We start from the raw sequence: 16,533 nt of genomic DNA on the forward strand, positions 1-16,533 counted from the left end.
TGTCCCTTGTAACAGTGAAAAGGTATCTGCAGAATGGGCCTTTTTCCTACCAAAATCGAAGCCTGGGATAACCATTCTTTGCCTAATGTTATGCCCAATTGTCTTGCCTGGTTTGAATTTAAGCAAAAGCCTGGTAGTTAATTCCTTATTCATTCTCCATAGCAAATTTCTACAAGAGCAGACTTGTCAAACTCTTCCTTCCATAGTACAAATTATTGTTGAGATGTTATTCCTGCAACTCTGCCCTGACGAGTGCAAGACAAATAAACTTCAGCACGCTGCTTTTTACAGCACTGCATGTTAATGTTTATTGTAGAAACTTGTAACCTATTAGCAATCAAATAAATTAATAGCTAACAGTTTAAAAAAACTACCTCAGGATTCTCAGAGGTTGGCACAGTGACTCGGTAGTTAGCAATGCTACCTCAATGGCAAAGACCCAGATACAATCCCAGCCTCGGTGACAGTTTGTGTGGAGCCTGCATGTTCTTGTTGGCTGCACAGGTTTCCTCCTACAGTCAAAGATGTGGTTAGGTGGAGTGGCCATGGTAAGTGTGGTGTTACAGAGATAGGGTAGGGGGCTGGGGCTGGGGCTGGGTCTGGATGGGATGTTCCGGAGAACTGGTGCAGACATGTTGGGCCAAAATGGCCTCTTCCTGCTCTGCAGGGATTCTATGATGCTAGTACATTTCGTTCTTTCAATTTCTAATCTTTTTTTAAAGAAACAAAAAATTGAGCCACAAGAATGACAGCGTCCATTAAGAAGCTCTTTCCAATCCACTGAAATACTCAATCTTCTGTATGCATGAAGTATTGTATTGAAACAAATTATGCCAACAGAAGCTATTTTACAGGAGGTACAGAGGAAAATATCATTTTACTGTTAAAAGACAGTTGAGAAAATGCTAATTATTTAGACAAACAATACTGATAGTTCACAGTTAAGCACATTTCAAGTTAACAAAAAAGGTGGAACTATCCTATTCCAGTAAAATGATGTTGAACTTGTCTTCTTTTTCTTCCACATTATCTGAAGGCCAAACACACTTGTACTAAGAATTAAATCAAAGCTCATTTACACAGACATAAATCAGTTTGACAAAAGGAATTTCCACTCCACATACGTTTTAACTGGATGTTTTCTGTATCATCACATCCAGTTTCACACCCTACAGTAACATCAACATTTTCTTTAACATTTAGCTTAATGTAAATGATCATTTTATTCGTAAACACTGATCACTTGTCAAACTGGTTTCACCCACTTAAGGCTGTGGTATTTGAAATACATTCAAGGACTCCAGAACAGTGACGTGTGAATAGATTAGGGCAAATTTGATTGCTGCATTATGTAACATTTACTTTTTATTAACTGGTAGATTAAGGATTAAATACACAATAGAACAATCAAGATTATGTTATTCTTTAAAGTGTCAGACATTAGGCAAGCATTGATCAATCCACTTCTGTTCCAAATCAGGAGGCAAATACAGGAAACCTTAAGAATAATTGAATCTTCTATCTGGAAATAACTACAATTTTCCCCTTGCAACTTTTTAAAAAAATATTAAACTTATGTTATTTGCCTCCAACTGGTAATCCAAAACCCAGAGGCTGATCACTTGTATTGAGATACTTTTCTTCACAGCTTAAGTACATATGAAGATACAAGCTAGAGGCAACAAGGGACCACAAATGCCAACCGGTTTGCAAATGACATCAAAACAGAATTCAATTGAGAGGGGTATCATGGTGCCCTAGCAACACTGGAGTCAGTACAAAATGAAGAAACACTCCACTAGTTGGAATCATACTAGGCACAAAAAAAAGGTTAAATTGTTGGAAGCCAATCATCTCAGTTGCAAGAGTTCCTCAGGCTAATGACCTAGGTGCAACCATCTTTGGCTGCTTCATTGACCTTTCTGGTATTAGGGTGAGACGTCAGAGGAAAAAAATATAAACTCGATAGAAAAACACTAAAGGGTGTGTAGGCTCAGCAATGCACATAATTCATTGGAAGCACAACAGCAGATAGGCAAATAGTCATGGAAAATGCAACAAGCCTTTTTATTTTGTAATTAGGGGACACAGTGCAACCGCAAAGACATGGACTAGAGGCCAAAGAGTACTGCGAACATGGTTAGACACACATTAAAGAAAAATAATTCAAGCTATCAGTGTACAATGAAAAGTTCACCTTATTGAAATTTTATAACACCTGATGGATTCAAATTATTGGATCAGTGAAGGCCAAGACAAAATTTGAGAATATTACAGTTAAAGTGCTTTTAGTAAGACAGAGGGATGAATATCATTTAATAATTGGGGCATCTACATTTTAAAAAAAAATCACTAAATAATTGAGGTTAGATACTACAAGAAGTGAATGTCAAGGAAATTTTAAGATGGATGGAGTAGATGAAGTAAAACACGGTATTCTTAAGGAGGAAGAAGGTGACAGACACTTGTCTTGCAAATAAGGACACGGAACCCAAAACAGGAAACTCATGCTAAATATTCTAAATCTCTAAGCCTGGATAATGCAGTGCACACTTTTTTTAAAAAAAAATTATTACCTTTGAGGAAGCATGCACAAGGTCTTGGGAAGGGCAAGAACAGTCACTATGAAATTGATGCTTTACTTTTTATAAAGTAAAGTATAGAGCCCACAATAATGGGGTAGAATGAAGTATGTGGATGATACTGAAAAAGTGGTTGACAGTGAGGTAGGAAAAAAAACCTGAATAGATGTGATACACTGGTCAGGTAAGCAGAAGTGACAAAATATGCAAGGGAATGTATTTGGTGGTGGTAGCAGAATTGAGGGACCTTGATGGGCATGCTCAAAGGTCCAGTAGAATGGCAGAAAACAAGAAAGTCAATTTAGATTATAAAAAGCTGGAAATTTATGATTAGAATTGTATAACAAACTATTTACGCTACAGTTAGTATACAGCATTCAGTTCCAGTCACCAACTGCAGGAAGGATACGACTGTGTTAGAGAGGAGACTGAAAAGCAGGATATTGTTCATAGTGTAGAATTTTCCCTACTAAAGAAAAGACAGAGGCCATTTTGCTTCGAGCTATTGAGGTTAAGGAAAATTTTACATTCTTCAATTAAATTACAAAGGGTTCAGATACCGTGGACAGGAAGGACCAATTTCCTTTAGCTGGGAGGCTGGAGGGGCGGGTGGTGCCTACAGCTTTAAAATACTCAGCAGGACTGTTATGATCACAGCTGATGGTAATACTGGATGTGGGAGGTCCCAGGCCAAAATTTAGCTCGACAAATCATTAAATAATGTTGTTATTTGATGACAGAATAGCAGCTTATTAAACCAAAAAAAGGGAGGAAAAACCTAGATATTCACAGCAAGGACAGAAGATCTTGCACAACGAAACCAAGGATTAAAAGGTTCACGTATAGGGAACATGTGGGGGGGGGGGGGTGCGGGATATGGGCCAAATGCAGGCATATGGGGCTAGTTTAGTTTGGGAAACCTGGTCGGCATGAACCACGCTGTGTGGCTATACAAAATGTTCATTGAATGGTAGAGAAATGACATACTGAATGAAGTATGTTTATGTTATACATTTTCTATGTTTTCACAAAGAGGACAAACTTGCTGGGCTATGGGGGAAAATGCAAAAGCTTTGGAGCTAAATGGATCAGCTCTTTCAAAAAGCCAGTACCATACAAGCACAAATGGCCTTTGCAAATATCTATATGCCAATAAACACTTCAAACAAAGAGATGGCTATATCAACTCTGCCAATTTCATCAGATCAGGAGTGATTTGACTAACTTCCTTCACATTGCCACTTACACCTGACAAATTTTCCAACTCTTTGCTTAACAAAATTTATCCAATGCCTTAAAATATTTAAGGACAGTGCTTTCACCACCTTTGAGAGAGTTTCAAAGGTTTTAACTAAAATTAAAATTTACTGCACCCATTTTAAAATGGGCAACTTCTGATTTTCAAAATAGAACTCCTGCTTTTAGATTTGCCGAAGAGGAAATATCCTCACCATCTACTCTTGCAAGATTCCTTGCAATATGTTTAACAAAATCTTGTCTTTGTACATTTGACTATTTGCAATGTGCAAATGTCAAAACATTCTGCTTTTAATGTGTTATAAAAATGGAATTTTCCAAATCTGAACTGAATAAAAATGTACTGATGCAGTATGAAATAACAGGTATGAAACAGCATTCTGCCAAAATTTGAACTGAATCACACTGAAAAATCTTAAATTTCATTGAAACATTAACAGATCTAAATATCATCTGACCTAAACTGGGTTATGACATCAGAAAGTGTTCTTAAAAAAAATACACACACACACACAGGAAAGTACATCAACAGTTCTAAACTACATGTACAGACTTAAATAGCTGCAGCTTTGTTCTTCATATCTGCGGAGACTTGTTTACACCTGAAGCTGCTCACTGAAAAAGTTGTCTTAGAATTTTCCTTCCAGACAAAAGGAAATTAAGCAGCATACACCTTCAAATGCATGAACTCTTCTTAAATTGCAGAAATTCTTCTGTCAAAAGCAACTGAGGGTCAAATAATGTGTGAGCATCCTATTGCATAAAAGGACTAAAACTTATATGGTGCAATTAACAGAGAAATCATTTGTTAATAGGAAACCAAAAATGGATTCTATCTGTAAAGATTCCCATCATTTGGAAAAAAAAATCAGATAGTTGAAAGAGGTGTCTATCTAGTTTTACTCCAGCCGTCTTGCACTCTGTCCTATATTGCAATTCAATTCATAAATCTGAAAACGTCCTACAAAAGCCTAAAAAGAAAAATTGGGAAGTGACCAAGAGAAGAGGAGGGAAAACAAGAGGAAGTTCAATGAAAAAAAAATCAACTGGCACAGCAGCAACATCTACACTTGGGTTGGATTAGAAACAATGCTCGACTACAGGACAAACCCGTGGTGTATTTAACTTGCATGGCAGCATTAGATAAATGGGACCAAAAAAAAGATGCTAGGGAAGGAGGGGAGGATAAGGAGATATTTAATTTAGTAGAAAAAAAATTCAAAAAAGAGAGTGTTATTAAAACACTTAAAGCAGATTAATACATTTGCATCTTTCTTTTTAAGAAAAAATTAAGGGTTGCATGAGCTGCTAGCTCAGTCAGCATTTGCCCATTCTGAACTACCCTGAAGGAAGTGGTAGTACATTTTCAGTCTGACGTGTTCAGACACCAGTGTTAAGAAGGGAGTTCAACTATTTTGAAACAGCATCAAGTAATTCTCTCACCAGCCTGAGAAGGGAGCTTGCAGGTGTGCCATGGCCAGTGTAGTCACAACATTAACTAATTTTACAACAAAAATTGAAGTAAAAATTCCAAAATTTTACAGTATGATAAAGCACGGCAAAATAGTAGAGTAGACCATGTGCTTTCTGCATTCTGGTAGCCCTCTCACAGAAGGGAATAGTGATCAGTGATTTTTGGCCCACTCAAAGATCCAAATTTACAATCTAAGCTGATACTCAGCAGTGTCAAGGAATGCTGTAGTGTGTAAGTTCTATTGTTTAGATTGTACCCATTAGGAAGGGAGAATCTTGTGGTTCAATTTAAATTTCATGGAATGGCAGAAGTAGTATGCAGTGTCCCAAATAATATTTATTCTGTATTATCTGCTCATTTTCAATTCATGTTCAAGAGAGGGTTCACTGTGTATGGTTTTGTTGCAGGGTTTCCTGCATTGCAAGACAGCAGTGACTAAAGCATTTTGGGTTTTTGAGGTGTCTGGTCGTCGTAAAAGCCATAGGATAAATAGCAGCCTTTCTTAATATCCAAGATATAGAAGTTATTAATTCTCTACAGACAACTTTTACACAAAATAAGTTAAAATAATCAGCCATTCTGTGTCCTTTGTATATGGCTAATTAATGCTTCTGCATAAAGCATAAAATTGGAATACATGGCCAATTATCTCATTTCTAAATGAAATCAATTATTTCGCAATGACTGTAGGAAATTTATGCCTGTTCTATTAAAATATTTATCGAAAGATCAATCTAAAAATCACAGGTTCCAGAAATATACAGACTGTCAGCCTCTTCAACATGTTTAAAAGCACTGGAGACAACTAAATTGAGACAGCCCTGCACGTACCATTCTCTTGTCTCTCCACCTCAACCCATCCCACCATCCACTACATGCGCATATCTTACTATACTCCAAATATGAAAGCTAACTTGTCATTATACTATAATGTCTCTCCCTACCCTGATGTACTTGGCCAGAATCTCCTCCTTTAATATATTAGGAATCATGGAGTCACAGCACAGACATGGACCCTTCGGTTCAACCCGTCTATGCTGACCAAACAAAACCAAGTTCCACTTACCTGAATTTGGCCCATATCCCTTAACCATTCCTATTCGTGTACCTATTCAAGTGTCCTTTAAACGTTGTAACAGTACCTGCATCTACCACCTCCTCTGGCAGTTTATTCCACATACAAACTACCATGTGTAAGAAAACATTGACCCTCAAGTCTCTTAAATCCTTCTCTCATCCTTATTAATATGCCCCTTAATTGTGAACTGCCCCTTTGCTATTCACCTTATCTATGTCCGTCATGATTATATACACCACTAAGGTCATGCCTTCACCTCCTACACTCCAGTGAAGTAAGTCCCAGTCTATCCAGCCTATCCTTATAGCTCAAACCCTCCAGACCCAGCAACATCCTGGTAATTTTTTTCTGAACCCTCCGAAGTTTAATAATATCCTTCTTATAGCAGGGCATTAGAAGTGTCCACAGCACTCAAGGTGGGCCTAACCGACATCCTGTACAACCTCAGTGATATTCCCAACTCCTATACCCAACGGTCTGAGCAATGAAGGCAAGTGTGCTTACCATTTTTTTAAACCATCCTGTATATCTGAAATGCAACTTTCAAAAAGAACTACATACCTGAATGCCTAGGTCTCTCTAATCTTGCTACTGGTGTTGTTCAAAGTTATTGCCTATGGTGATGACCACAATTATTCCCAGAGTCCATCCATCTCTGTACCCACTCTATGAGGCTGAACCAAAACGAAAAAAAACTTGGCTACTGCATTTTACTCAAATGAGCTGTCAGACTATACACCCTAACTATTAGCAGAATCACACACTGCCCAACTTTGCTCAATTCATCTCTGCTGATATCATTGCCTTCATTACAACACACACCTACCCAGCCTCCTACATAAACATGAAGTTACGAAAATCTCTGGAAGTATTCCAACTTGCACTATCCCATTCATCTGCTTTTCTGCTGATCTGTATTTAAGAGTAATCAGAAATCAATTTTAAAAAACCTTTTCAGCCTGGTTTCCACTTCCTGTTTGCTACTCTTCTCCCTCCCACTTCCCTCTCCTGATTCGACTTGCTTACCATTCTGCTCCCTCCCTCACGCACTCCTTTCACTGCAGCATTGCTTGCCCTGTTTCCTTCCCATGCCCATCAAGGGCAAGGGCTGGGGAAAAGGGACAGAAACAGCAGGTTTGAAAAGGGGCGAGAAGCAGAGCATTTTAAGAAGTCTGAATGTGCAGTTACTTTTGGCAAATGCATGATGATCATATCAAAACAAAAATAAAATTCAAGACCAGTAGCACAATTTGGGCAAGTTCCTTCATTTACAAATCCCATTAAAAAGAAAGTCTCATAAGCAGACATCAAGATGGAGAATATTTGTTCTCAAGTTAGAAGGCCAAAGAAGTTACAACAGTCAACTATTCTGGATGAGCCAACATTGGATGCATTCAAACACTGTACTGTAAACACAATAGCAAACAATTTGCAAAGATCCAAGAATTCAAATCAAACCAGTGAGCTGGCTTCTAGAATGTTGCTATTTACTTGCCCTCGTAACTCAGCTTCAAATAACTTAAGGTACAAATGAGACCACCGATTGGGATAGGTTTGTGATGTCCCAAAATGAACACTCAGCAGAAAATACAAATTCTAGACTAGACCATATAGCAACAGTACCAGTAGTCCATAACTAGCAATAGGTAGTTAAGCAGTGATTAGTGTGGCCAATTCAACATGTAAAATTAACCAACACTGCCCAGAATTTTAAACAATTGGCAAATATTCAAACCAAGCAAATGCAAGACTAATGTCGAGAGCCTTAATTACTTATTGGAAATATTTGGGCTATGTTTAAAGCTTCGGAACACTGAAGACACTGGTTTAAGTCCCTGCTCCAAGCTTTATTTCTTATCTGATACCAACCCTCTCTCTTCTTGGCAACAATCTGAGTTTATGCTGATCTTCTTATAATCTTGATTTCACACTTGATCTGGAGAGGAGCTTTTAACCTCATACTTTGGCCTTTAAGACTGCCTATTTTCCATTCCGTATTATCACTGATTTTAGGTGGCTCAGCTCATCTGTTGCTGATCCCTCATTCATGACTTTTACTACTTTTATACTCTTTGTTCCAACACACTCCTGGCTGTTTTTTTGCTCTCCATAAAATGAAATGAGTAAAGCTCTGCTATCCATGCTTTAACTTGTAGCAAGTTCTGCTCCCACGCTCAGGAGACCTACATGCACTTTTAAAAAGTTCCCATCCAGGCTTTTAATTGTGATCTTGCCCATATCCATATTTTCACCCCTTAAATCCTTCCAGTCCTCTGTTTGCCTCGAATTCTGCCCTCTTGTGCAAACCCCACTTTGAATTACTTCACTATTGGTGACTGTACCTTTGGTTGCTTAGTCTTCAAGCGTCTCTAACTCCCTTTTCTCTTTGTCACTCTTTAAAAATTACCTCTGACCACACCTTTGGCCATTGGACTTAATATTGCTAAGTGAGAGAGTCAGTGCCCTTTAAGTAATACTCCTGTGTGTGAAGTATTTCGGCATATCTCACAAGAACACTAACATTACTGAATTTGTACATAATTAAACTTTTAAGACTTTAAAATAATTTAAAAACATTTTTTCCTTGAATTTTGAATTTCTACCTTCCTAATACGCATCATCCTGAAATCAACATGGGCAAAGAATGTTGCAATGAATACTGTAAAAGTGGTTCTGAAGGCTACTTCTTCAGCTTGGTAATGAAGTGGATAATATTTCATCAAAATGCAGCATTATTGTGAACATGTCAAGCATTACATCTCATAATACAATTCACTAGTAGGCCAAGAAGAGCAATGAAATGTCACTGGTAGCTCACAAATAATTTATAAACCAAAGCTAATGCTTCAAAGTAGGGAATTTCTGCTAAACGTGCATTGAACCTTGATTAAACTCCAACTGTGTGTATTACATGGAAACGGATCAATAAGCTGAGTGACCGCTCCCTTGAAGAGTAGAGGCTATATAATAGATCTTTAAGAATGACAGAAGATTTTGATAGTGTGGATATAGAAAATGATTTCTTCTGTGGGAACCATACCTATAGATCAATGCAAGGAATGTAAGGGGGCAATTTGGCCCTTTGAGTTGGCTCAACCATTTAACGTGGCCACAGCTGATCTTAGATAACGGGAACTGGCTGATCTAATCCTGGTCTCAACTCTGCTTTCTTGCCTACTCCCCATAGTCCTTTAACCCACTTCTCAGAAACATTTCTATTTCTTTCTTGAATCTGTTGATTGCAGTGGAGGCAGAATCAGAAAGTTCCAGTCACAATTGAGCAAAGTAGTTCCTCTACATTTCAGTTGTGTACCTCCCTCCTTTAACTCCATATGTATGACCTCTGGTTCAAGACTGTCCTACAAAGTGGGGGGGGGGGGTGGAATCATCTGTTCAACATCCACCATAGCAAACCCCTTTAACATTTTATAAATCTCAGATACCCCCTCTTCTTCTGAACTCCAGAAAGTACAAGACTAAGCTTTTCAACCACTCTTTGTACAACAGCCATTTCATTCCTGTAATCAAATCTGATGAACCTCCTCTCAACTGCCTCTAGTATGTCCTTCCTCAAGTAAGGAGGCCAAATCTAATAGGAATTCAAAAGAAATATCCACATCCAGAAAATGAGCAAAGTGATAATTGCTACAATTGAAGCAAACAGCACAGATATATCAACAGGAGTCTAGACATTGATTTGGGCAAATATAGTTTTGATTAAATTTAAATAAGAGACGAGACATGAGGCAACTCTATTGGAGTAGCAACACCATGCATAATCCAGTTGAAAAGAATGGCCTGTTTCTGTGCCACAAATCATGTAATAAAATTCAATAGCTGCTCTACATCCAGTTTGTTTAATTTACCACTTAGAACCTTGAGAACAGTTCAATGGATTTCATCTTTACAAACGCAAGTATTATTATTAAAGAAACAACATTGCATTTATGTAGCACATCACATCCTCAGTACATGCAATACCGAAATTAAAAGCGAAATAACTGTGGATGGTGCAAATCAGGAACAAAAAGAAAAAAAGTTGCTGGAAAAGCCCAACAGGTCTGGCAGCTTCTGTGAAGAAGAAAAAAAACACGGATTAACGTTTCAGGTCCGGTGACCCTTCCTCATGGAAGAGATTAAATGTAATACACAATCCTGAAAGCAAAAATTCTGCTGTTTTATCAGAGCCATATCTTATAACTACTAGTGAACAGTTCTTAAAGTTATTTCTTCAGTTTATTAGAGGAGTACAAGAAATTAAGCTTTGCAATTAATCCTTGAGATAGTATTGCACACAGTTAAGAAATGTTCATATTACTGATTTAATCATCATTCCTAGATTCTCATTCTGAAATAAACTGAAAGGACTGACCTTGCTGGTCACAGTCTTCTGATCTTGATGGATTTGGAGCCACAGGTAGTGGTCGAGGTGGTCGCGGCTTGGGTGTCGGTGGTGAAATTTTCCGGAAACCGTGAAACTCTACATATGTTCCAGGGAAATCTCCCCTTTCCTGCGTTGTTTCGTTTAAGCCAGTGAGCCAGCCAATCTCATCTGGTCTTGCCTCATCTCCTTCACTGAAACCCAGGGCTAACAGAGTATTTTTAGTGACAATCAGTATATCACCACAATGTAGATCAATATCCTCTTCTCGCTCCTTTCTGTACTCATATAAAGCTCTGTATTGATATCCATCGGCACTCATTTTCTCTGTTGTCGGAGATGGAAAACACGCAAATAGAAGTTAGCTCGTTATACGCTCAGTAGGCTATAAATTCTAAAAGCCTCAGATGAACACTGTCCACAAAGTACTTGCCGACTGAACAGTGCTTACTTGGTTTTAAAAAAAATTGCAAAATCTTTATACCATTTCCTTAAAGAAAAAAAAGCAATGTCACTCAACAAAATCAGCAATAAGGACTTGTGTTCTTCTTGATTTTGTCAGCATATGCTAAAAGAACAATTCCACAGCTGAGTAGGTCATACATTTCCGGTGTCTCATCCATAACATATCCATCAGTTAACTCCAAACTATCATTGGTCTTTGTGAGCAGTCCAAACCTAAAAAGAGAAAGAAAAAAAAATTTAGAAAAAAAGTTTCCTCACGGTACACTACTTAGCAAGGTTAGATCACATGAAATACAGTAAGAACAAGCCATACGGATATAAAACTGGCTCGAAGGTAGAAGACAGACAGTGATGACGGAGGGTTGCTTTTTGGGCTAGAGGTTTGGGACCAGCAGTATGCAACAAGGATCAGTACTGGGTCCACTGCTTTTTGTCATTTATATAAATGATTTGATGAACACAAGAGGTACGGTTAGTATAGCTTACAGATGACACCAAAAATTGAAGTTGGAGTGGACACCGATAGTTACCTCAGAGTACAAAAGGATCTTGATCAGATGAGCCAACGGGCTGAGGAGTGGCAAACAGTTTAAAATTTAAATAAACATGAGGTGCTGCAGTTTGGAACAGCAAATCAGTACAAGAGTTATACACTTGAATGGTAAGGTCCTGTGGAGTCTTGCCAAATAATGACACCTGGGAGTACAGGTTCACAGTTCCTTGGATATGGAGTTTCAGGTACATTGAATAGCGAAGGTGGTGTTTGCTATGCTTGTCTTTAATCGGTCAGTGCATCAAGTATCGGAGTTGGGAGGTCATGTTGTGGCTGTACAGGACATTGGTTAGGGGACTTTTGGAATAGTGCTTGCAATTTCAGTCTCCCCACTATAAGTAGGATGTTGTGAAACTTGAAAAAAAGAGTTCAGAAAAGATTTAAGGACACTGCGAGGGTTGGAGGGCTTGGGCTGTAGGGAGAGGCTGAATAGAATAGGATATTTTCCCTGGAGCATTGGGAAGCTCAACGGTGACCTCAGAGGTTTATAAAATCAGGAGGGGCATGGATAGAATGAATCGACAAGGTATTTTTCCCCACGGTAGGGGAATCCAAAACTAGTGGGTACTGGTTAAGGAGAGAGGGGGAAATTTTAAAAGGGACCTGAGGGGCAACTCTTTCCCTGAAGAGGGTGGTGCACGTATGAAATGAGCTACAAGAGAAAGTGGCGGAGGTCGGTACAATTACAACATTTAAAAGAGACAGCTGATGTGGTAAATAAATAGGAAGGTTTAGAGGGCTATGGGCCAAATGGGACTAGATTTATTTAGAGTATCTGGTTGGCCTGGATGAGTTGGAGCAAAGGCGTGTTCCCCATGCTATACATCTCTATGATTCAATAACTCAAAGCAATTTAAAAAGCAATGTTTATTGCAAACCACTGCTAACTTGACAACAGCTCAAACTGAAATCCTTACCCAGATTAGCACACTAAATCCAGTTATACCCGTTAATAAAACAAAGAAATATGGATGTTGAACATCTAAAACAAAAAAAAATTGCTGGCACAACTCAGGAGGTCAGGCAGCGTCTGTGGGAAGATTTTCATCAGAACCACCAAAATGTTAGTTCTGCTTTTGTCCCACAGATCCTGCCAGACCAGCTGGGTTTTGCCAGCAATTTCTTGGTGTTTATACGAGTCAATTGTTCCAATTCATGACCTTAGTAAATGCATTTACTATCAAGGTCCAACTTGCAACATATATATCTGCAAAATTATTTGGTTATACAAAAAAAAGGAAAAAACTGACAAGATATTGGCAAGAATGTACAAGTCAACATTTGGAACTGTTTGGTAGCTGCTTCATATTACCAAGATTGAAGTGTAACTTGAATTAGACTTTGAGATATATCGTGTCAAATACTGATGCAACAGCTGGCCCAAGGCACTTTTGAATGGAGTCTTAAGAAATAGTGAAATGGAGCAGGTACAGTGATTATTTATCTTCTCAAGCTCCTACCATTCCTGCAGTAAAATAACATAGTTGGAGTTAAATGGGTACTCAGCACATCTCCACCTGCCAGACAGATCTTAAGTGAAAATACCAAGCTTAAGAGGGCTATTTCAGTAGTCATAGTAGTAAGGTGATCAACCACGCAAGACAAATGATAGCAGTTTTGATAATGAGTTAACCAGAAAAAAAATCTAAAATAGTAATATAACAGAGCTGAGTTTAATTCTTCAGCAATGTTAGATTAGAATGATCACAAAAGAAGTAGTTCTGAATTTAATTTTAAGAGGGAGCATGGTAAACTAGCATACTATAAAGAGAACAGGTTATCTTATGATAAATATAAGCACTGTCAAAAGGGCCAAAGGGAAACTGCAACCTGGAAATGGAAGTTTAGCAGAAATGGAAGTTCAGTAAGAAAGGCAAATGTCTTCCAGAGTAATGCACCATGTGAATTTGATTACTTGCAGTGAAGCTCAAAAATTCAGTGCATTGTAAATTTCTTACAAAAAACTTTAGATCAGAGCAAAAGATTTTAAACTCTCAAAATAAAAAGTAAACAATTTTAATTATAAAGGGCTTGACCTTTTGTAAGTTAGTTTACAAGCTCGATATCCCATTGAAGATACATTCAATCCAAAATCAATTATAACTATGTCTGTCTATATTGTTTCAAAAGGAAATAAATTCACATCTTCACTTCCACAACTTACGTGATCAGAAGATTGCCTCCCCCCCAAAAGGGCTGTACAATGTTCTACTACATCCATTCTTCTTCTGAAAATAAAGTAAGTTTAAGGAAGGAGAAGCCTCTTGCAAGTTAACAGAGTACTGTAATTTGAAGCGTCGCAGAACGATCCATATGGATTGCATTAATATCGATCCGTGGTCGGCATATGCTCGCTGAGAGGCTCTCAAGGTTTTCTTTCCGATACAAATTCTTCCAAAAACAAACTTTAAAAATGCAACTAATGCATCAGAATAGATGATCAAAGGTTGATCAGGTCGGGTTTAGCTCCTCAATCCGAGACAATGAAACATTATTAAACCGTTTGTGAATGGGATCAAACCAAGGGGGAAATCACTGCACAGTTTGCAGCATTTTCGTTTCAAGCTTTCGGTTCACTGAATTCGGGCGATCAACCCTCCTAATAAATTGTCCCCTTTCTTCTTTAACCGGTAGCCAGTAGCTCCAGCACCGTTCACAAAAACGGAGCCCAAACCCCTTTAAACCAAGGCCTAAGTCTGACAGAGGAGACGGACGTCCGGCCAGGCCGCACTTCCATCCCGCTGCTGGAACCAGATGCCCAGAGGTGGTGAACAGAGCAGCAGTCAGCGCGAATTGCCAGGCCACGCACCTCTTTCCCTCCCCACCCCCATTCCCGAAGCGGCCGGCCCGACTCCGGCTCCAGCGCCAGCTCCAGCCGCGCTTTCTATAACTGTCACCGCTTCAAATAACCGCCGCTTACCGGATTCAGACTTTCTCGAGGGGGTCTCGCGCCACACACTCCAGTGTCCTTTGCTCCCCGACCCACCCCCTAGACACACATATCCACTCGCGCCCTCCGCTCCACACTCACTCACTAATGGCCTCGCGCCGCTCCTCCCCAGCCTCAAGAACCAGTATTGTTCCAAGGAAACACGCCCTCCCTTCCGCTTTGCGCATCGCCGATTGGTAGATTCAACAGCGATAGGAGCGCTCTCGAATGTCAATCACCGTCCTCTCGCAGCGGCGCCCCCCCCACCCCCCGGAGCCACTTCTACCGCTCTCCACCCCATACCAACAACCCGTGCTCAATTCTTGCAGCTGCAATGTTGGCAAGAAATGGTTGTTCACTATTCAGGCATGTAAGAACTCATTTACTTTCCCCCCCTCTCATTTGTGATCAATCGAGGAAACGAGTGTATTTTGTACAACCCATGAATATACACTTAATTTAATAAGTTTTAATAATCTTATGTGCTTTAATTTTAAGTTTCTCTTTTCCACCTCTTCATCCCCCCAACCCCCACGTATTTGTTGAGGGGCCCCTTGCAATTATGACACACTTGATGGAAAGCTCCCAAGGCTCTGCGATTCTTCTTTTTGACAACCGCATTCTAGATTTATACAGTACCTTTAAGGTGGCTAAACATTTCACAGTACTTCAAAATGGTGTGATCCCTGGGGTAGTTTGGGAAGAATACTGAGCCAAGAGCTGAAGACTGTGCGTTGACCTTTTAAAAACGTTTTTAAAAACCTGAGGGAAGTTTTTAGTTTTAGGACTGAACAGCAGGGTGATTTGGAATGAGACCTTTCAATTGCTCAATGACAGTGCTGCCACAATCAGAGGTTTGCAGCACAGAAAAGGGCCCTCCAGTACATCGAGTCTGTGCGAGTCAAAAACAACCAACTAACTAATCAAATCCCATTTTTCAGCAGTTCTGATGAAGAATTACCAGACTCGAAACTTTAACTCTTTCTTTCCACAGATTGCCAGATCTGATGAGTTTTGCCAGCAGTTTCTGTTTTTGATTCAGATCTCCAGCAGCTGCAGTTTGCTGTTTTATTTTCCAGTGCTTGGTCCATAACCTTGTATACCTTGGCATGTCGGTGTGTATCTAAATATTTCTTAAATGCTGAATGGGTTTCTGCCTCTACCACCCTTACAGAGAATGTGTTCCCAATTCCCACCACCCTCTGGGAGAATAAAAATCCTCACATCCCCTATAACCCTCCTACTTACCTTAAATCTATGCCCACAAATCATTGATCCCTTCACCAAGTGGAATGGTTCCTTCCAGTCTACAGCCCTCATAATTTTACATACCTCAATCATGTCTCCACTTAGTCTCCTCTGTTCCAAGGAAAACAATCCCATTCTACCAATCGCTCTTCATAACTAAAACTTTCCAGCCCAGGGGCAACATTCTGGTAATTGTCCTTTGCATCCTCTTCCCGTGCAATCACATCCCTCCAATAATGGGAATTCCAGAATTGCACAAAATGCTCTAGCTGTGTCCTAACCAACTTTTTATACAGTTCCACTGTAACCTTCATGCTCATAAAGTCTATGCCTCAGATAATGAAGGGAGGTATCCTATATGTCTTCTTAACCACATTATCTGCCTATCCTGTCAGTAGACATGCAGACCAAGGTCCTGCTGAGCACCAGTGCTTCCCAGGGTCCTACTATTCATCATATATTCTTGTTTGTCCCACTCAAGTGCATCACTGTACACTTAACTGGATTGGATAACATCTGCTGCTGATTAGCCCATCTGTTCTCCTATCTAAATTATCCTGTAATCT

At 39.3% G+C, this 16,533-nt stretch overlaps 1 protein-coding gene across 4 annotated transcripts in view; it reads right to left on the reverse strand.

Moving 5' to 3' along the window:
- pik3r1 (phosphoinositide-3-kinase, regulatory subunit 1 (alpha)) overlaps positions 1-14,840 on the reverse strand; it is an 89,861-nt gene extending 75,021 nt beyond the window's left edge. The window contains exons 1-2 of one of the 4 annotated variants that reach the window (XM_048526480.2): positions 14,822-14,840; positions 10,764-11,450 (exon numbers count right to left, since the gene is read on the reverse strand). In XM_048526480.2, the coding sequence (XP_048382437.1) occupies positions 10,764-11,094 (331 nt within the window). In that variant the 5' untranslated portion in view covers positions 11,095-11,450; positions 14,822-14,840. Of the gene's footprint in view, positions 1-10,763; positions 11,451-13,102; positions 13,122-13,954; positions 14,058-14,710 lie in introns of those variants that run through there. The other 3 variants (XM_048526456.2, XM_048526464.2, XM_048526473.2) reach the window with 3 other exon arrangements.
- Between the last annotated feature and the right edge of the window lie 1,693 nt (positions 14,841-16,533).

Source organism: Stegostoma tigrinum, chromosome 3 (assembly GCF_030684315.1).
Source record: "Stegostoma tigrinum isolate sSteTig4 chromosome 3, sSteTig4.hap1, whole genome shotgun sequence".
NCBI lineage: Eukaryota > Metazoa > Chordata > Chondrichthyes > Orectolobiformes > Stegostomatidae > Stegostoma > Stegostoma tigrinum.